This window comes from Neofelis nebulosa, chromosome 17 (genome assembly GCF_028018385.1).
Source record: "Neofelis nebulosa isolate mNeoNeb1 chromosome 17, mNeoNeb1.pri, whole genome shotgun sequence".
In the NCBI taxonomy this organism is placed as follows: domain Eukaryota; kingdom Metazoa; phylum Chordata; class Mammalia; order Carnivora; family Felidae; genus Neofelis; species Neofelis nebulosa.
In genome coordinates, this window is record NC_080798.1 from 732,494 (window position 1) to 752,923 (window position 20,430).

General features: G+C 44.4%; 3 protein-coding genes and 1 long non-coding RNA gene across 4 annotated transcripts in view; 3 read left to right on the forward strand and 1 right to left on the reverse strand.

The window, feature by feature from the left end:
- The window catches only part of LOC131498966 (zinc finger protein 345-like), a 32,985-nt gene extending 14,682 nt beyond the window's left edge, over positions 1-18,303 (forward strand). Inside the window, exon 3 of the mRNA XM_058706562.1 lies at positions 17,802-18,303. Coding sequence (XP_058562545.1) covers positions 17,802-17,893 — 92 coding nt within the window. The 3' untranslated portion in view covers positions 17,894-18,303. The remainder of the gene's footprint in view (positions 1-17,801) is intronic.
- On the reverse strand, positions 1-18,828 carry LOC131499002 (uncharacterized). Its single transcript, XR_009255699.1, has 2 exons — positions 18,740-18,828; positions 1-211 (listed from the first exon to the last, which is right to left on the reverse strand). It is a non-coding gene; the product is annotated as an uncharacterized LOC131499002 (long non-coding RNA).
- Positions 1-20,430, forward strand: part of LOC131498964 (zinc finger protein 256-like) — a 259,197-nt gene that overhangs the window by 79,058 nt on the left and 159,709 nt on the right. The gene's annotated exons all lie outside the window — the stretch shown is intronic.
- The window catches only part of LOC131498963 (zinc finger protein 814-like), a 12,874-nt gene continuing 10,772 nt past the window's right edge, over positions 18,329-20,430 (forward strand). The window contains exon 1 of the mRNA XM_058706556.1: positions 18,329-19,549. Coding sequence (XP_058562539.1) covers positions 19,427-19,549 — 123 coding nt within the window. The 5' untranslated portion in view covers positions 18,329-19,426. The remainder of the gene's footprint in view (positions 19,550-20,430) is intronic.

Below are 20,430 nucleotides of genomic sequence, written 5' to 3' on the forward strand. Positions count from 1 at the left end.
TGGTGAAAACACTTCTAGGTTTATATAAGAAAAATGTCAGCAAAGGTGGGTGGGTACATGCAGGGAGTCAGTGAGTCAAGTAGATCATTGTCATGGAGTCACTCACGGGTGGGGTCTTGCTGTCCAGGGCACTCTTTATTGCTTGAAGGGGTCGTTTTGGTTCTCATCTGGGAACGCTTGCCATCAGGGTCTTCCTTAGCCAAGAGACAAGCTGGAAGGAACCCAACGAGAACGTTTGAAGTCAAAATAGAGGCAACTGAGGTCCTCTTTCAGTACTAACAAAAATAGTATGTAGGGGTGCAGCCACCTCAAACCCTATGGCCAATCCAGTCATCTTGAAGATTTCCCAAGCATCCTTCGTCCCCATGATTTCTCTGCGGATGTTTCTCTGTGGATCAGGCATTCTCTCCTAGAAGAGCAGAGCAGTTCTGCATGCCACAGCACAAAGCAGACCCTCTTGCACAACCCCTAGGCACTGGGGAACCAGAACCTGTTGTAAAACCTTTGAGCACTGTGATAATATCCATAGCTAGCACCAGAAGAGTCTGCATGTAATCAAGAGATGCTCCAGACCGCTATGCTCCCTTTTCTGGTTAACTGCCCTAAACTGCTTTAAAAACCCTTGGGGGAGGCAGAGACCTGGGAGTTGGCCTGTGTACAAAAGTCCGCCTTCTCCCCGGGTGGCCAGCCGCCTGAATGAGCTCATGTTCCTTTCCATTGAACACTTGTCTCTTGAGTATTGGGTTTTCGAGCAATGGGCAGCAGAACTTGAGTTTTGGTAATGTAGGAATGTATTTGAACATAGATACACAGATGTGCATCCAAGTGCCAAAGCAGTTGGATACCAGTACGGTATGCAAATACCGTTTTTCTGTATGAGGGAGAGTGAAAAAGCCTTCAGGCTTTTCACTTTGTATGTTCATAAAGGAGTAGTAATCCATTAATAAACAATAGAAAATCAGCTATTGTAGACCTTACTTTTTAGTGAAGGAAACATTTGTGTGCTGATAAATTTTGCAGGCTTGGTTCTCAAATCCTGCAGCCTTAGAGAAGATTCATGTTAAACACAAGCATATTGGGTTTACTGTCTTCAGGAACAAGTAAGTGGAGGGAATACTTAACTCTGTGTCTATTTCACCCGGAGACTTCTTAAAACACCGCTCTTTGGTGGCGCCTGCATGGCTCAGTTGGTTGAGCATCTGACTTAGGCTCAAGTCATGATCTCATGGTTTGTGAGTTTGAGGCCTGCATTGGGCTCTCCGCTCTCAGCGCAGAGCCCACTTTGGACCTTCTGCTTCTCCCCCACTCACACTCTCTTTCTCAATAATAAATAAACCTCAAAACAAAACAAAACAAAACAAAACAAAAGCACTGCTTCTTGGAATCACCTGGAAAGTGTCTGAGTCAGTCAGTTTAGGGTATAGGCTGAGAATGAGCATTTCTAGTGAGTTGGTAGGTGATGCTAATGGAGAAGGTCAGTGCAGAGATGAAACTGTGAGAACAAGCATTTGGGGAGGGCCAGGCTCCCTCCCTCCAGGCTGCAGTACCTGCGGACTGTAGCTCTGTAGACTCAGAGGACAGCAGAATACTTTTTTCCTCCAAGTATTTATTTAAATTCCAGCTAGTTAAAATACAGTGCAGTATTAGTTTCAGGTGTAGAATTTAGTGATTCATTACTTACAACAACTGGTGCTCATCACGACAAGTGCACCCCTTGATAGCCATCACCTGTTAACACATCCCCCACCCACCCACCTATCCTCAAGTAACCCTGCGTTTGTTCTCTATAGTTAAGAATCTGTTTCTTGGGGAGCCTGGGTGGCTTAGTTGGTTAAGCATCCAGAACTTTATTTCAGCTCATGTTGTGATCTCACAGTTCGTGGGTCGATCCTTGGATCAGACTCTTTACTGATACACAGACCTGCCTGGGATTCTGTCGCCCTCTCTCTCTGCTCCTCCTGCCTCCTCAAAAAAAACAAAAAAACGAAAAGCAAAAAGCACCTAACAAGAGTCTATTTCTTGCTTGCCTCTCTCCTCACCGCCCCCCCCCCCCCCGCCCCATGTTCATTTGTGTTGTTTCTTAAGTTTCACATATGAGTGAAGTCCTATGGGATTTGTGTTTCTCTGACTCACTAATTGCACTTAGCAACATACTCTCTGGCTCCATCCATGTCGTTGCAAAGGCAAGATTGCATTCTTTTTGGTGGCTGAGTAGTATTCCATTATATATATGTATGTGTATACACACATACATACATATATATATACATATATGTATATGCATAAACACATATATGTACATATACATATATACACACACACATATATATGTATATACACACATACACACACACATACATACATATATACACTCATACACCTACCACATCTTTATCCATTCATCAGTCGATGGAAATCTGGGCTCTTTCCCTAATTTGGCTATTGTTGATAGTGCTGCTATGAACATCGGGGGTGCGTGTATTCCTTTGCATCAATATTTTTGTATCCTTTGGGTCAGTACCTAGTAGTGCAATTACTGGATTGTAGGATAGTAGCATTTTTCACTTTTTGAGGAACCTCCATACTGTTTTCTGGAGTGGCTGCAGCAGTTTCCATTCCCACCAACATAAGAGGGTTACCCTCTTTCTGCATCCTCACCAGTATCTCTTGTTTCCTGTGATGTTAACTGTAGCCATTGTGAGTTGTGTGACATGGTATCTCATTGTAGTTTTGATTTGCATTTCCCTGATGATGAGTGATGTTGAGTATCTCTTCATGTGTGTGTTAGCCATGTGTATATCTTCTTTGGAAACATGTCTGTTTGTGTCTTCTGTCCATTTCTTAAGTAAATTATTTGTTTTTTTTGGGTGTTGAATGTTATAAGTTGTTTATAAATTGTGGATATTAACCCTTTCTCAGATATGTCATTTGAAAATATCTTCTCCCGTTCTGTAGGTTGCTTTTTAGTTTTGTTCGTTGTTTTCTTTGCCATGCAGAAGTTTTTTTTTTTATCTTGATGAAATTCCAATAGTTTACTTTAGCTTTTATTTCCCTTGCCTCGGGAGACGTATCTAGTAAGAACTCGTTAAGGCCAATTTCAAAGAGGTTTCTGCCTGTGTTCTCTAGGCTTTCATGGTTTCTTCTCTCACACTTAGGGCTTTCGTCCACTAAAAAAATTTTTTTATTTTTATTTACTTAGAGAAGGAGAGTATGCATGTGCATGCCTGCACCAGAGGGGGAGGGGATAACAGGGAGGGAGAGAGAGAATCCCAAGTGGGCTCCATGCTGGCATTACAGAGCCGGACGTGGGGCTTGAACTCACAAACCGTGAGATCGTGATCTGCGCCAAAATCAAGAGTTGGACGCTTAATCGACTGAGTCATCCAGGCACCCTTCTTTCATCCATTTTGAATTTATTTTTTGTGTATGGTGTGAGAAAGTGGTCCAGTTTGATTCTTTTGCATGTTGCTATCCAGTTTTCCCAGCACCGTTTGTTGAAGACACTGTCTTTTTTCTATTAGATATTCTTTCCTGCTTTGTCGGGCATTAATTGGCCATATAGGTGTGGGTTCATGTCCGGGTTTTCTACTCTGTTCCATTGATCTGTTTCTTGTTTTTGTGCAACTGTCTTGATCACTACAGCTTTGTAATATAACTTGAATTCTGGAATCGTGATGCCTCCAGCTTTGATTTCTTTTTTAGGATTGCTTTGGACATTTGGGATCTTTTGTGTTTTCATACAAATTTTTGCATCGTTTGTTCTAGCTCTGTGAAAACTGCTGGTCGTATTTTGATAGGGATCGCGTTAAATGTGTAGATTGCTTTGGGTAATATAGACATTCTAACAATATTTGTTCTTCCAACCCATGAACACATAATGTGCTTTCATTTGTTCGTGTCACCTTCAATTTCTTTCATAAGTGCTCTATAGTTTTCAGAGTACAGATTTTTTTACCTCTTTGTTTAGGTTTACTCCTAGGTATCTTATGGTTTTTGTTGGCAATTGTAAAAGAGATCGATTCCTTGATTTCTCTTTCAGCTGTTTTTTTATTGCCATATAGAAATGGAACAGAGTTCTGTACATTGCTTTTGTATCCTGGAACTTTACTGAATTCAGGTATCAGTTCTAGCAATTCTTTGGTGGACTCATTCAGGTTTTCCACATGGAGCATCATGTCGTCTGCAAATAGTATAAATTTGACTTCTTCCTTGCCAATTTGGGTGCCTTTTATTTCTTTTTGTTGTCTGATTGCTGAAGCAAGGACTTCTGGTACAATGTTAAATAACTATGGTGGGAGTGGCCATCCCTATCTTGTTCCTGACTGTAGAGGAAGAGCTCATTTTTCCCCATTGAAGATTATATTAGCCTTGGCTCTTTTATATTTGGCCTTTTGATGTTGAGATATGTTCCCTCTATTCGTACTTAAGAGGGTTTTTCTCAAGCATGGATGCTGTACTTTGTCGAGTGTTTTTTCTGCATCTATTGAGAGGATCCTCTTGTTCTTATCCTTTGTTGTTGCTGTTGCTGTTGTTGTTGTTGTTGTTGTTGTTGTTGTTGTTGTTAATGTGGTGTATCACATCGATTGATTTGTGAATATTGAATCACCTTTGCAACCCTGGAATAAATCCTACTCTGTTCATGGTGAATGATTCTTTTAACATTCTGTTTGATTTGATTTGCTACTGTTTTGTTGAGAAATTTCTCATCCATGTTAATCAGGGATATTGCCTGTAATTATTTTTTCTAGTGTGGTCTTTGTCTGGTTCTCAGATCAAGGTAATTCTGGTGTCATAGAATTGGTTTGGAAGTTTTCCTTCCATTTCCATTTTTTGGAATAGTTTGAAAAGAATACGTATTAACTCTTCTTTAACATTTGGGAAGCCATGTGGCCCTAGAGATTTACTGTTGGGAGATTTTTGACTACTGGTACAATTTCTTTGCTGGTTATCAGTCTGTTCAAATTTTCTATTTTTTCCTGTTTCAGTTTTGGCAGTTCATATGTTTCTGTTTTTTTTCATTTCTTCAAGATTACCTGGTGTGATGGTATATTATTTTTCATAATATTCTCTTATATTTGTATTTCTGGGCTGTTGCTTGTGATCTCTCCTCTCCCATTTGTGATTTAATTTATTTGAGTGCTTTCTCTATTCTTTTTCATAAGTCTCACTAGGTGTTTATCCCTTTTATTGTGTCTTTCAAAGAAGAAGTTCCTGGTTTCATTGATCTGTGCTTCTATTTTTGTTTTCATTTTTGTTTTTGTTTGCTTGTTTGTCTCTATGTCACTTATTTCGGGTCTAATCTTTATTATTTCCCTTCTGCTGGCTTTAGGCTTCGTTTGTTCTTTTTCTAGCTTCTTTAGGTATAAGGTTAGGTTTGCCTTTCTTCTTTTTGAGGTGGGCCTGTATTGCCATATACTTACCTCTTAGGACCACTTTTGCTGCATCCCAAAGTTTAAAAAACTTTTTTTCTTAATGTTTATTTATTTTTGAGAGGGGGGATGGGAAGGGCAGAGAAAGAAGGAGACACAGAATCCAAAGCAGCCTTCAAGCTCTGAGCTGTCAGCACAGATCCTGACGCAGGGCTCGAACTCACAAGCCATGACATGATGACTGAGCCCAAGTCAGACGCCTAACCGACTGAGCTACCCAGGCACCCCGCATCCCAAAGGTTTTGTACCATCATATTTTCATTTTCGTTTTCATTTTCATTTGTTTCCATGAATTTTTTATCTTTCATTTCCTGGTTGACTCATTCCTACTTTAGTAGGATGTACTTTAGTCTCCACGTATTTGTGGTGCTTCCAAATTGTTTCTTGTGGCTGACCTGAAGTTTCATAGTGTCATGGTGGGAAATATGCATCACGTATCTCAAATCTTTTTGTACTTGTTGAAGCCTGAATTGTGACCCACTGTGTAATAATATTCTAGAGAATGTCCCATGCGCCCTTGATAAGAATGTGTATCTGCTTCTTTAGGGTGAAATGTTGTGACTATATCGGTTACGTGCATCTGGTCCAGTGTGTCGTTCACAGCCATCGTTTCCTTGTTGATTTTCTGCTTGGATGATCTGTGGATTGCTGTCAATGGGGTGTTAAAGCCATCTACTTTTATTGTATTATTATCAATGAGTTTCATTATGTTTGTTATTAATTGATTTATATCTTTGGGAACGCCAAGATGGGGGCATAAATATTTACAATTGTTAGTTCTTGGCGAATAGACCCCTTTATTATGATATAGTGCCATTCTTAACTCTTGTTACAGTCGTTGGTTTAAATCTAGTCTGTCTGATATAAGCATGGCTACTCTGGCTTTCCCTTGACATCTATTTTTTTTTTTTTTTTAATTTTTTTTTTTTAACGTTTATTTATTTTTGAGACAGAGAGAGACAGAGCATGAACAGGGGAGGGGCAGAGAGAGAGGGAGACACAGAATCGGAAGCAGGCTCCAGGCTCTGAGCCATCGGCCCAGAGCCCGACGCGGGGCTCGAACTCACGGACCGTGAGATCGTGACCTGAGCTGAAGTCGGACGCTTAACCGACTGAGCCACCCAGGCGCCCCTCCCTTGACATCTATTAAGAAGATAAATGTTTCTCCATCCCCGCACTTTCAATCTGCAGGTGTTTTAGGTCTAAAGTGAGTCTCCTGAGGGGCCTGGGCGGCTCAGTTGGTTAGGCGACCAATTTCAGCTCAGGTCACGATCTTGAAGTTTGTGGGTTCGAGCCCTGTGTTGGACTGTGTGCTGACACCTCAGAGTCTGGAGCCTGCTTCGGATTTTGTGTCTCCCTCTCTGTCTGCCCCTTCCACAAGCTCTTCCTCTCTGTCTCTCTCTGAAAAATAAATATTTAAAAATTTTTAAAAATAAAAAAATATATGGGGCGCCTGGGTGGCGCAGTCGGTTGGGCGTCCGACTTCAGCCAGGTCACGATCTCCTGGTCTGTGAGTTCCAGCCCCGAGTCAGGCTCTGGGCTGATGGCTCAGAGCCTGGAGCCTGTTTCCGATTCTGTGTCTCCCTCGCTCTCTGCCCCTCCCCCATTCATGCTCTGTCTCTCTCTGTCTCAAAAATAAATAAACGTTGAAAAAAAAATTTTTTTAAAAATAAAAAAATATAAAGTGAGTTTCTTGTAGACAGGATGTAGATGGATCTCGTTTTCTTCATCCATTCTGACAACCTAAGTCTTTTGATTGGAATATTTAGTCCATTTACATTAGAGTGATTATTGACAGTTATGAATTTAGTGCCATTGTATCACTTGTTTAAAATTTTTTTTAATGTTTATTTCTTTTTTTTTTTTTTTTTTTTTTTATTTTTTTAAATTTTTTTTTCAACGTTTTTTATTTATTTTTGGGACAGAGAGAGACATAGCATGAACGGGGGAGGGGCAGAGAGAGAGGGAGACACAGAACCGGAAACAGGCTCCAAGCCATCAGCCCAGAGCCTGACGCGGGGCTCGAACTCACGGACCGCGAGATCGTGACCTGGCTGAAGTCGGACGCTTAACCGACTGCGCCACCCAGGCTCCCCAATGTTTATTTCTTTGAGAGAGAGAGAGAGAGAGAGAGAGAGAGAGAGAGAGAGAGAGAGAGAACAAGCAGGGGAGGGGGAGAGAGAGAGGGAGACAGAATCCGTTGCAGACTCCATGCTCTGAGCTGTCAGCACAGAGCCCGATACGGGGTTCAAACCCATGTACCATGAGATCGTGACCTGAGCCGAAGTCGGACGCTTAACCAACTGAGCCAGCTAGGCTGGCTCAGTTAAGTCATTGTTTCTGAAGCTTTTTTTTCTGTTCCTGTTTAATCTTTGTCACTTTCCGTCTTTCTTTCCCACTCAAAGAGTTCTCTTTAATATTTTTTGCAGATCTCATCTGGTGGTCACAAACTCCATAAGTTTTGTTTGTCTGGGAAGCTCTTTAGGTTTCCTTCTCTTCTGAATGACAGTCTTGCTGGATAGAGTATTCTTGGCTGCAGATTTTTCCCATTCAACACAGTGATTCATGCGACTCCCTTCAGGTCTGCCAGGTCTTTGTGGAAAGATCTAACCTTATTTGTCTTGCCTTGTAGGTTATGGATTTCTTTTCCCTTTTCCCTTTTAGGATTTTTTCCTTATCTCTATATTTTGCAAATTGTACTATGGTATGTCCTGGTGTTGGCCTGCTTTTGTTGATTTTTTTTTTCTTTTCTTTTTCTAAATTTACATCCAAGTTAGTTAGCATATAGTGCAACAGTGATTTCAGGGGTAGATTCCTTAACGTCCCTACCCATGTAGACCACTCCGCATCCCACAACCCCTCCAGTAACCCTCTGTTTGTTCTCCATATCTAAGAGTCTCGTATGATTTGTCCCCCTCCCTGTTTTTATATGATTTTTGATTCCCTTCCCTTGTGTTCATCTGTTCTGTGTCTTAAAGTCCTCATAGGAGTGATGTCATATGATATTTGTCTTTATCTGACTAATTTCGCTTAGCATAATACCCTCCAGTTCCATCCATGTAGTTGCAAGATGGCAAGATTTCATTCTTTTTGATTGCCGAGTAATACTCTAGTGTGTGTGTGTGTGTGTGTGTGTGTGTGTACACATACACACCCCACATCTTCTTTATCCATTCATCCATCGATGGACATTTGGACTCTTTCCATACTTTGGCTATTGTTGATAGTGCTGCTATAAACATTGGGATACATGTGCCCCTTCGAAACAGCATACCTGCATCCCTTGGATAAATACCTAGTACTGCAATTGCTGGGTCGTAGGGTAATTTTATTTTCAAAATTTTTAGGAACTTCTATACTGTTTTCCAGAGTGGCTGCACCAGTTTGCATTCCCACCAGCAGTGCAAAAGAGATCCTCTTTCTCAGCATCCTCGCCAACATCTGTTGTGCCTGAGTTTGTTAATGTTAGCCCTTCTGTCAGGTGTGAGGTGGTATCTCATTGTGGTTTTGATTTGTATTTCCCCAATAATGAGTGATGTTGAGCATTTTTTCATGTGTCTTCTTTGGAGAAATGTCTATTCATATCTTTTGTCCATTTCTTTACTGGACTATTTGTTTTTTGGGTGTTGAGTTTGATAAGTTCTTTTTAGATTTTGGATACTAACCCTTTATCTGATATGTCGTTTGCAAATATCTTCCGCCATTCCACTGGTTGCCTTTTAGTTTTGCTCTTTGTTTCCTTCACTGTGCAGAAGCTTTTTATTTTCATGAGGTCTCAATAGTTCATTTTTGCTTTTGTTTCCCTTGCCTCTGGAGACTTGTTGAGTAAGAAGTTGCTGTGGCCAAGGTCAAAGAGGTTTTTGCCTGCTTTGTCCTCAAGGATTTTGATGGCTTCCTGTCTTACCTTTACGTCTTTCATCCATTTTGAGTTGATTTTTGTGTATGGTGTAAGAAAGTGGTCCAGAATCGTTTTCTCTGCATGTCACTGTCCGGTTTTCCCAGCACCACTTGCTGAAGGGACTGTCTTTATTCCATTGGATATGCTTTCCTGCTTTGCCAAAGATTAGTTGGCCATACGTTTCTGTGTCCATTTCTGGGTTCTCTGTTCTGTCCCACTGATCTGAGTGTGTGTTCTTACGCCAGTGCCATACTGTCTTGTTGATTACACGTTTGTAATGCAGCTTGAAGGCCACTGCTTTTGTTGATTTTGATGGGAGTTCTCTCTGCTTCTTGGATTTGGACGTTTGTTTCCTTCCCTGAATTAGGGAAGTTTTCAGCTATAATTTCCTCAAATAAGCCTGCCCCCTTTTCCTCTCTCTTCTTTCTCTGGGACTCCTATGATATGAGTATTACTACATTTTGTGGAGTCGCTAAGTTCCCTAGTTCTATGTTCATCATCCAATATTTTTATTTCCCTCTTCTTTTCAGCTTTATTATTTTCCATAATTTTATCTTCTATATCACTTATTCATTCCACGGCTTCTTCCATCCTTGTTGTCATTACAATCCATCAGTTTCACTTCTCGGTTTGGGCATTCTTTATTTCAGGCCGACTAGTGTTTCGTTCTTTTATTTCTGTGGTAAGGAAGTCCCTGCTGTCTTCTGCGGTTTCTCAAGCCCAGGTAGCATCCTTATGATTGTTGCTTTAAGTTCTATATCAGGCATATTACCTATACCTCTTTTGATTAGATCCCTATCTGTGACCTTTTCTTGCTCTTTCTTTTGGGATGAATTCCTCCCTCTTGTATTTTGTCTAGGTCTCTGTCTTCTTCTCTGTGTTAGGAAAGCCTGCTATGTTCTCTGATTCTGAGAGTAATGGCTTTGTTAAAAACAGGTCATAATACTGACCAGAGCCTTGGTGCTTCAGGTGCCAGGTATATGCTGTGTGTATGCTGTGTGCAGTCTGCTGCTGTGTTTTTGCTGCTGTTTCCCTCAGGTCACTCTTCAGCAAAGTTTCTCCATTTCACCACTGGGGAGTGTTTGCACCTTGTCTAGAGTGTGGTAAGTTTTAACTAGCTGTGCTCTCATCTACTTGATGAAAGAGCCCTGATGCTATTTCCAGTTAACTGAAGCTTTGTAGCACTCTGTGGTCCGTAGTCTTGTATGCGCGGGGTGTTTGTGCTGGTCTTCAGTGGGAAGGGCATGCTGCTCTGGTTCTCAGGCACGCTTGCCCTAGTAAAGAGGCACTGGCAGAGTGCAGATTGGTGGGGCTTGGTGTAAGCAGTTCTGGACTCCACTGTTTGCGCTGTGCTGCTCACTGAAGTCAGTCCATACTGATGAGTGGGCGATGAAAATGGCACCAGCCCTCTTTCTCATTCCCGAGAGGGAAGTTCATGCCAGCTGGTGTCTGGGAAGCCCTCAGAGATGAGTGAATCATCTCCCTGCATGTGTCCCAGGTGTCCCACAGATCCCTGCCTTCACCGCATCTGTGTCTGGGCTGTCTGCCCATCTGGCAGTGCAGTGCACCTGTGTTATATCCCAGGCAGGCTGGCTGAGTTTTAAAACTCCAAAGTTTAGGGGCCTGTCGTGGTGTAGACCCACACCGGTCCTCTCGAGTTGGGGGGGGGGGTGTGTTTTGCCATGCTGGTGCTGATGCAGGTCTGTCCTAGAAAGGCAGTTGCACCAGTGCACAGGAGCTTGGAGTTTGGGGTAAAGTGCAGCAAAAACCGGTGTCTAGGTTAGCTGCCCTCAGCAGGTGTCCTCTGCCCTTGTGCTACGAGGTGGGTATGCGCAATGGCACCTGCCAAATGCTTGGACCAGTGAGAGACAATGTCTCCTCTGCCAGATGGACTCCAAGAAGGGGGAAACATCTCTCCCAGTGCACCCCAGGGGATCCTCAGATCATGCTGTGTGCTCCAGGGCCCTGCCCTCTCTTTCCACATGAGCACTACACAGCCACCAGGATCCATACCAGCCAAAATGAGGATCTCTGAACTCCACTCATTCTAAAAATTCACGATAATCAGCCCTTCTTGTTTTCCCTGTGAATGGCTTTAGAAAGTGTTTTCCTTGTGCAATCCCCTGGGTTCTTTGTGCTTTCTGTCTCTCTCCTTCTCTCTCTCTCTCCCTTTCTCTCTCCCTACTCCTCCCCCTTTGGCTTCTCTTCCCCTTCCCCTTCACTTTCCCCTTTCTCCTTTCCTTTTACGTTTCTCTTTGTGTGTCATCTCTCTGTGATCATGGCTCCCTCTGTTCTGCAGCACACACGGCCCTTTCCTCCCCCAAGCCATATCTCCACCTCTCTTAACTTTCACGGTGTGGCCTCTTGTCTCTTTCTTTACTGGTGCAGTTTGTCATGTCTGTCTTCAGATCGTTTTCCTGGGTGTTCAGAATGATTTGATATTTATCTAGCTGTGTTGAAGAGATGAGGACTGTATAGGGAAGGCCCTTATGTTACTCCACCATCATAGCTCCCTTTATGTTTGTTATTTATTGTTTTATATATCTGCGTACTCTCATATTCAAGGCATAAGTATTTACAATTGTTAGATCTTATTGTTGGATTGTTCTTTTTCTTATGATATAGTGTCCTCTTCAACTCTTGTTATATAGTCTTTGGTTTAAATTCTTGTTTGAGGGGTGCCTGGGTGGCTCAGTCGGTTAAGCGTCCGACTTCGGCTCAGGTCATGATCTCACGGTCCGTGAGTTCGAGCTCCGCGTCGGGCTCTGTGCTGACAGCTCAGAGCCTGGAGCCTGTTTCGGATTCTGTGTGTCCCTTTCTCTCTGACCCTCCCCTGTTCATGCTCTGTCTCTCTCTGTCTCAAAAATAAATAAACGTTAAAAATATAAATAAATAAAATAAAATCTTGTTTGATATGAGTCTTGCTATTCCAGCTTTCTTTGATGTTCATTTGCATGATAGATGATTCTCCATCCCCTCACTTTCAATCTGCAGGTGTCTTAGGTCTTAAACGAGTCTTTTTGAGGCAGCATACAGAAGGGTCTTGTTTTCTTGCTGGTTTATTGGGTGGGGGGATTAGTCTTGGTTTTTTTAGAGATTTTAACACCCTATGTCTTTGATGGAACATTTAGTCCATTTACATTCAGAATAGTTTTTTTAAGTTTATCTATTTATTTTGAGAGATGGTGAGAGACAGAGAATGCAGGAGGAGCAGAAAGATAAGGGGAGAGAGAGAGACAGAGAGAGAGGAGAAGTGTGAGAGAGAGAGTGAGAGAGGGAGAGAGAGTTACAGTGAGAGAGACAGAGACAGAGACAGAGACAGAGACAGGGTCCACACTGTCAGTACAGAGCCTGATACAGGGCTTGAACTCATGAACCATAAGATCATGACCTGAGCCTAAACCAAGAGTTGGTCACCCATCTACCTGAGCCACTCAGGCACTCCCAGAGTAATTTTTTTTTTAAGTAAGCTACACACCCAGCACAGAGCCCAAGCAAGAGCTCAAACTCAAATGCAGAGATCAAGACCTGAACTGATAAGAGTAAGTATTGATGAAAATGAATTTGGTTCCATTTTATGACTTGTTTTATCATTGTTTATGGAGATTTTCTCTGTTCCTTTCCAGTCTCTATCACTTTTGGTCTTTCCTTCTCACTCTAGGAGTCCCCTTTAATATTTCTTGGAGGGCTGATTTAGTGGTCGTGAGCTCCTTTCATTTTTGTTTTTTGGGAAACTCTTTATCTCTCCTTCCATTCTGAACGACACTCTTGCTGCATAGAGTATTCTAGGCTGCATACTTTTCCCATTCTGCACGTTGAATATATCATGCCACTCCCTTCTGGCCTGCCAAGTTTCTATGGAGAGATCTGCAGGTATTCTGATGGGTCTTCCCTTGTTAGTTAGAGGCTTCTATTGTCTTGGTGCTTTTAGGATTTTTGATTTAGCAGTATATTTTGCAAATTTAATTATAATATGTATGGTGCTGGCCTTGCTTTTGTTGAGTTTGTTGGGAGTTCTTTTTCCCTCCTGGATTTGGATGTCTATTTACTTTCTCAGATAAGGGAAGTTTTCAGCTATAATGGCCTGAAATCAACTTTCTATCCCCTTTTCCCTCTCCAGTTCTTCTGGGACTCCTATGATACGAATGCTATTATGTTTGATGGAATCACCGAGTTCCCTAAGTCTATCCCCATGATCCTCTGTCTTCTTTCTCTCTTTTGTTCATCTTCATTATTTTCCCTAATTCTATCCTCTATATGACTTATTTGTTCCTCTGCTTCTTCCACCCTTGTCATTACATCCAATGCGTTTCAAATCTCAGTCATTGCACTTTTCATTCCTGCCTGATTGTTTTTTAACTGTTTTGTTTCTCTGGTAAAGACCTCCCAGATGTCTTCCCTTCTTTTCTCAAGCCCAGCAAGTATCCTCAGATTATTGTTTTAAGTTCTCCATGAGTATATTAATTAGATCTGTGTTAATTAGATCTCTGGCTGTGATTTTACTGTTGTTGTTTTTTTTTTTTTTGGAATTGTATTTATTTATTTTTAGAGAATGAGAGAGTGAGACAGGGGATGGCTGGAGAGAGAGGGAGAGTGAAAATCCCAAGCAGGCCTTCTTGCCTAGTCAGAGAACCCGATATGGGCCTCAATCTCATGATCCGTGAGATCATGAACTAAGCCAAAAATCAAGAATTGGATGCTCAACCGTCTGAGGCGCTCTGGCTGTAATTTTATCTTGTTCTTCCTTTAGGGAAGAATTCCTCCATGTGGGCAATTTGTTTAGGTCTCTGTCTTCTTCTGTATATTAGACAAGCCCATCAAATTTTCTTTTCCTGAGAGTAATGGCTTTATTAAGGAGAAGTCATATAGTGTGCATGGCCTGGCGCTTCAGGGAGTGTCTGTTGTGTGTACTGTGTGTACTCTACTGCTGTGATTTGCTGCTCTATCCTTCAGGCCAGTTGCTGGCAGAGGTTCTCCCTGCCCACAGTGGGCACTCTTTGGTCCTTGGCCTGAATGTGGCAAATTTTAACTAGGTGTCTCAGGCCTGCTTGTTAAATGAGACCTGATGCTACTTCCACTAGAACTGAATCCTTGCAGAACACTCTGGTCAGGAGATGTGGTGTGTGTGTGGGTTTCTGCTGGTCATCTTTCGAATGGGCCCACAGCCGTGGGACTTAAGCCCACGTGGCCCAGAAGGGCAGTGCTGGCAGAGTGCAGGTGGGTGGGACTTGGTGTATGCAGGTTAGGAAACCAGTGTTCGCCCTGTGCTGTTTACTGGAGCTGGATTTTGCTGAGGGGCAGTGGAGGAAAATGGCACCAGCCAACCCCTTTGATCCTGGAGAGGGGTCTCCATGCTTACTGCTCTCAGGGAAGCGCTCCCAGAAGGGTGAATAATCCCCCTGCATCCAAGGCAGTTTACAGAGAGCCGTTTCACTCTGTCTGTCTCTGGGATGTTTGCTTGCCAGGAGCAGTGCTTTGGGCTCTATCCCAGCCCAGTATGCTGACTTTTACAACTCAAAAATTTAGGGACATGCTGGGCAGGGGCCTGTGCTGATTACCTGGGATAGGGTCTCTCCATCCTGAGGCTGATGCGTGTTTGACCGAGAGGTGCGGTTGCCCCAGAGCACAGGCCTTGGGACTTGGAGCAAGCGGGCTAGGCAGCCAGTGTCAGCTTGAGCCACCCTCAGCAGCTCTTCTGCATCCATGCCAAGGGGCATGGGAGGGAAATGGTGCAGCTGGTTCTTTTTTTCCCAGGGAGGCATCTCTGCTAACCCACTTCTCACAGATGCACTCCAAGAAGAGTGAACAGTGTCTGCCCTGTGGTCCCTAGGTGTTCTTCAGATCGTGCCTTCTGACTCCAGGTTGCTTGCCTGCCTTCTCTAGAGGAGTAGGGCAGACGCTCAGGGCTGCATCCCAGTGAAACCCACCAACATTTAAAATCTAGTCTCTGAGCCCTGTTGGTTGCAAAAGCTGCCAGGTGTCAGGCCCTCTCATTTTTCCAGTGAATGGCTTTGGGGAAGTGTTTTCCTAGTGCAATCCCCTGTGCTCTCCTCCCTCCCTCCCTCCCTCCTTCCCTCCCTCTCTCTGTCTCTCTCTGTCTCTCTCTCTCTCTGTCTCTCTCTGTCTCTCTCTGTCTCTCATCTCTCAGGGATCCCAGGCCTCTGCAGCCCCCCAATCTGTTTCTTGCCCAAACCCCATCTCTGCACTTCCTGCTTCCCTTGATGTGACATCTTCTCTCCCTCTAGTTGTGCAGTTTGTTCTGTTGAACCCAGGTTGATTTTATGGGTATTCAGAATGATTGGATAGTTATTTAGTCGTGTTTAAGGGAAGAAATGAGCCTAGGATCCTCCTACTCTGCCAGTATCTTAGCTCCTCCCCTCCCCCAGTCCAAAGATGTCTAATGGACACCTCCTGAGTTTCTCTGCAGTGAGCCAAGCAATCTAAAGGCTTAAATGAATGGAGTTCCAGGGGCTCCGATGCCAAGGAGTTCACACACTGAAGTCACCTACCAACGTGTTTCTTTTGCTGAAAACTGTACATCAACAAGAAGGCCATTAGACTCAGGTGGCTCCAATGACTTAGCCACCTACCTACACCTCACTTCAAGCAAATTCTTGTAAATGCCTCAAGGGTCAGAATTCAAAACCGAAGGGCACCCTGTCTCTAACAGGCAACTAGGCTTTCCCATATAAGATAGTTTCTGAAGGTATAGCCAGTCATGTAACGTGTTTCCTTTTCTTCTCATTTTGGTCTACACAAGCCTTTCCCCTAGTTGGGTTTGGGGCTGCCATGATTGGATTTGGTGTTTGCTCAAACAGGCACTTCTAAATTTTAATGTACCTCGCTTTATTTAAACAAAACTAATAAAAGTAATAACCCACAGGACTCACATTTACTCATGGTGCACGTAATAATGAGGGCTGCCACACAGCCCTGTGTAATATTACATAAAATGTCCGCCTCTTTTTTTTTTTAATTTTAAAAATTATTTGTTTATTTCAAGAGAGACAGAGTGTGAGAATGAGAGGGGCAGAGAGAGGGAGACACAGAATCTGAAGCAAGCTCCAGTCTCTGAGTTGTCAGCACAGAGCCCGATACAGGGCTCGAACTCATGAACTGTGAGATTATGACCTGTGCCGAAGTAGGACACTTAACCCATTGAGGCACCCAGGCGCCCCTCCAATGTCCTTTTCTCACAAAATCACCTCTTGTTGTTTCCATCACACCTGCCACATTCTAACGTACAATAGAACTTAGTATTCCTGCTTCATGTTTCCTGTGTTTTTCTTGAACACGATAAAAGGCACATGAAGATGGGACTGCTTCTCTTGTAACTGAATTTTCCCATGCATCTACCAAAAGTTCTTGAAAACACATTATGTGCTCAATGTACATTTTTTAGAACAGTGAATAAACATGACATTTGAATTTACCTCTCATTTTAACTATTCTGGGTACCCTAAATGTCCTCTTTAAGTCTCCGAATTAGTGTGAAAATTAGTAAATGAAATCTTACTAGAATGGATTCAGGAGGCCCTGGAAGGAGACCTCTCACAGAGACATGACATGCATAAAGAGCAGGAGGAGGGGAGATAACTTTTGTCTTGACAAGGGAGGACACACTCCCAGTAGGAAATTAATCTCCTGCCTTTCACAAAAAGAAGGACGATCTCTCCTTGCCCCATTAAGGAAACACTAACCATGGCATGCAGCCAGTGAAAACCCGCCACAACCTCAAACTTTTGTTCTTCAGTGAACTTTTGTTGAAAGTAACTGTCCCAAATCTCCACCTTAAACCTAATAAACCCAGACTTTTGTGATGCCTAAGTTGCTCACTTGGTTGAGTTTCCAACTTCAGCTCAGGCCATTTTTTTATGGTTCATGAGTTCAAGCCCCACATTGGGCTATCTGGTGTCAGCCCGGAGCCTGCTCTGGATCCAATGTGCCCACCCCCGCCCCCCGCCCCTCTCCCACTTGCTCTCCCTCTCTAAAAAATAAATAAACATTTGTGAAAGTAGCTCTGGACCTTTATTTTTTTTTTAATGCTGACTTTCCCTCTGTCTCTTGAAACTTGCCTGTGGATTGCCATGGTGTGGTTATCCTCAGTTAAAATTCCTTTGTCATTTGTGAATAAATTCAGTTTGCTAGTAAAGTAACTGGGTATTTATTTTTAAGCTGGACAGTAGTATTGTTCAATGCTTGTAGGAATGAAAACGTCACATTCTTGAGATAAAACCCTCACAAAAACCAAGTATTGGTTTAGCAGTCACATGCTCCATTTGGTTCTATCTTTTCTCAGACTTACAGCCTGCTTCTAAAAGTTCTGTTAGTTTGTAACTGTTTTTTACTCTTTACTGATGTGTAGGGAGGTGGAATGTTGGTTTGCCCATAGGTATTTCTGGCAGTGTCTTAAACCACTAGATAAACGTTGTGAACTGCTTTCTGAAATGGGCATTTCACATCTGATTTTCTAGGATACTTTCAATTCCTACTGCCAGTGCCTGAAGAAATGAGAATAATGAGAATCACTTCCCAGCAAGAGGATGAGGTCATTGGGTTCAGATAATCCTTTATTTCAGGGTTCAGATTCGCCCTTTGCACACTCCCTCCAACTAAATGGCAATGTGTTTGGTACCAAATATAGCATCAGTTAAGTTGCTCTCTGTTTGGGATCAATGTCAATCTCCTGACAGGAACTGAGTATATCTGGGAATGTGGAGTAAGTAATATATGGATAAAAATGTTCCTCAAAAGATGGGAAGACACGGGGCGCCTGTGTGGCTCAGTCGGTTGGGGGTCCAACTTTGGCTCAGGTCATGATCTTGCGGTTCGTGGGTTCGAGCCCCACGTCAGGCTCTGTGCTGACAGCTCAGAGCCTGGAGCCTGCTTTGGATTCTGTGTCTCCATCTCTCTGCCCCTTCTCCACTCACACTCTGGCTCTCTCTCAAACGTAAATAAACATTAAATTAAATTAAATTTAATTTAAAAAAATTTGGGACAACAATCACGGTATGGGCATCTGAAGTTTTGTGTGGAACCAGAGGCTGACATTGTCAGTTTACCTAATTCAGGGTGGCCTACCATCCCTGTCACGGACTTGTATAGGGTGTGACAAAGGGAACCACAGGCCCCAAATGGAGTCACTTCTGCTGGGTCATGTCACCAAAGCAGGGCACAATACCTAAGCTCATACAACTTCAGCACTACCCAGAAATATAGTTTTCCACTGGTCACTGAGGAATGTTGTGGTCAGCACCAAAAGGGTAATCGGCCACACGAATGGGTCCTCTGCGTCGCCCAAAAATGAGGTATTCCGCTGATAAGACCTTTTTGTCCCATAACAAAGTGACCTCGCCTGACATAATCCTTTTTTCTGTTTATGAACTTCTTGTTCTACCTTTAAAAACCTTACCCTTTCTGTAGCTCTTTGTTGCTTCCCTTAACTTGCTAGATGTGATGCTGCCCAATTCACAAATGAGTGACTGATCCTGAAGACCTTCAAAATGCACTGGGCTGAATTTTTATGATAACGGGGACTTTTGTATTGTTCCCGACCAATTGCAAAACTGACTCTAACGCTTCAGGCTGCAAGCATTTGAAGAGCAACATCTTTCCAGCAGTGCACGGCCTCCTTTGATTTCCTAAGTGCTGGACACATTTGAATGATGTGTCATTTACCTCAGGAAGAGGAAGTGGGAGCAACTAAACTACTAGTTTTAGGCTTTGGACTTTAAAAACCAACAAAGCCGCTCCCTCCGGTAGAAGCAGCACTTTGCAGGAACTCTCCGGGACAGCTGGCCGAACTCTGGAAGTCCCTGGGGCAGAACCCCCTTCGGTGGCCGCTGTAACTCTGAGATCTATGGTACCCGGAAAAGCGTGGGGATACAGGACGCAGGCAGCAGCCAATGACGGAGCAGGACGAGGCATTTGTGGGCATGCGTGGCGCGTGGGGGTGGGATTTCCGGCCTCTTCACGGTGGACGACTTTTGGCGTCAGGCTTGTTTACCCTCGGAGGTTAGAGAGTGCAGAATCCGGGTCGAGGTGACAAACGGACAAAGCAGGAGAGGAGGCGACGTCCCTGTCGCGGACACTGCGGTCCATGGCTCCACGACGACGCGCCCGGTCTGCCCCGCGCCGGGGCCGGGACAGGGACAACAGGCCTCATATCCCGATCCGCCCACAGAGTCCGTTGGCGACGGCCGCGCCCAGGGACCCGGCTGAGGTAAACGCTCGGACTCCGGACCCTCCCCGCCCACCCCTCCCCCCCCCCCCCCCCCCCCCGCCCCAGACCCTCCAGGCCCGAGCGCGGGGCGCCTGGTCGCGTCCCTGCGGCCCAGGTCCCGGTGTCCGGGCCGGGGAGGCGCTCGCGGGCGGGGTCCCCGCGTCTGAGCGCCGGCGTGACGGGGTGCGGGAGCGGGCTGCAGGGGAGGGGCCGGCTGGTGCGGGGCTGCAGGGGGCCTGCGCCACCAGCGGGGCACGGCAGGTCTCGGTTCTTTCAGCGAACGCAAGGTGCAGCGGCGCCCGTGAGGCCTGTCACCTGGCTGCCTGACCAGTCCATCCGTGCTGGCGGTGTGCAAGGCGGTGTAACCCAGGTGTAAATAGATAGGCCCAATCTGGCTGCGGAGAGGACAGATTGCAGGGGTGGGGGGCAGAGGGGGCAGGGAGCGCAGGAGGGGGTGCCTGCGCGAGTGTATGTCATCGTTGACGGGCCAGAAGGGTCACCGTGGATGTCAGCGAAGCGGTTGAATTTTGGCCCCGGGTTTGAGAAGGGCCAAGGCAAATTTGGGGTGTTGCAGGTGACAGGAGAAAGGGAGGGGTCCCGGAATGCCTGGGGGCTTTGGTCCTTTGAAGTACAATCTGCCAGTTATTTGACGGGCAAAACTAGTTTCTTTGAGAACGAAAGAGCACCGCAGTCTGGAACAAGCAAGCTGAGGCTCAACAGTAGGCCAGTCCGGAGGACACGAGAGAGGTAGGCTTTTTTAAAGGGGAAGGGGCTACGTTGGGAAGGCTGTTAACATCTACAAGTCCGTGAGAGTAAACTGGGAATTGAAAGTATAGTGGCTTCCCATTGGCTGAGCTGTGGGTGGGGTGGTCCCGAAAGCC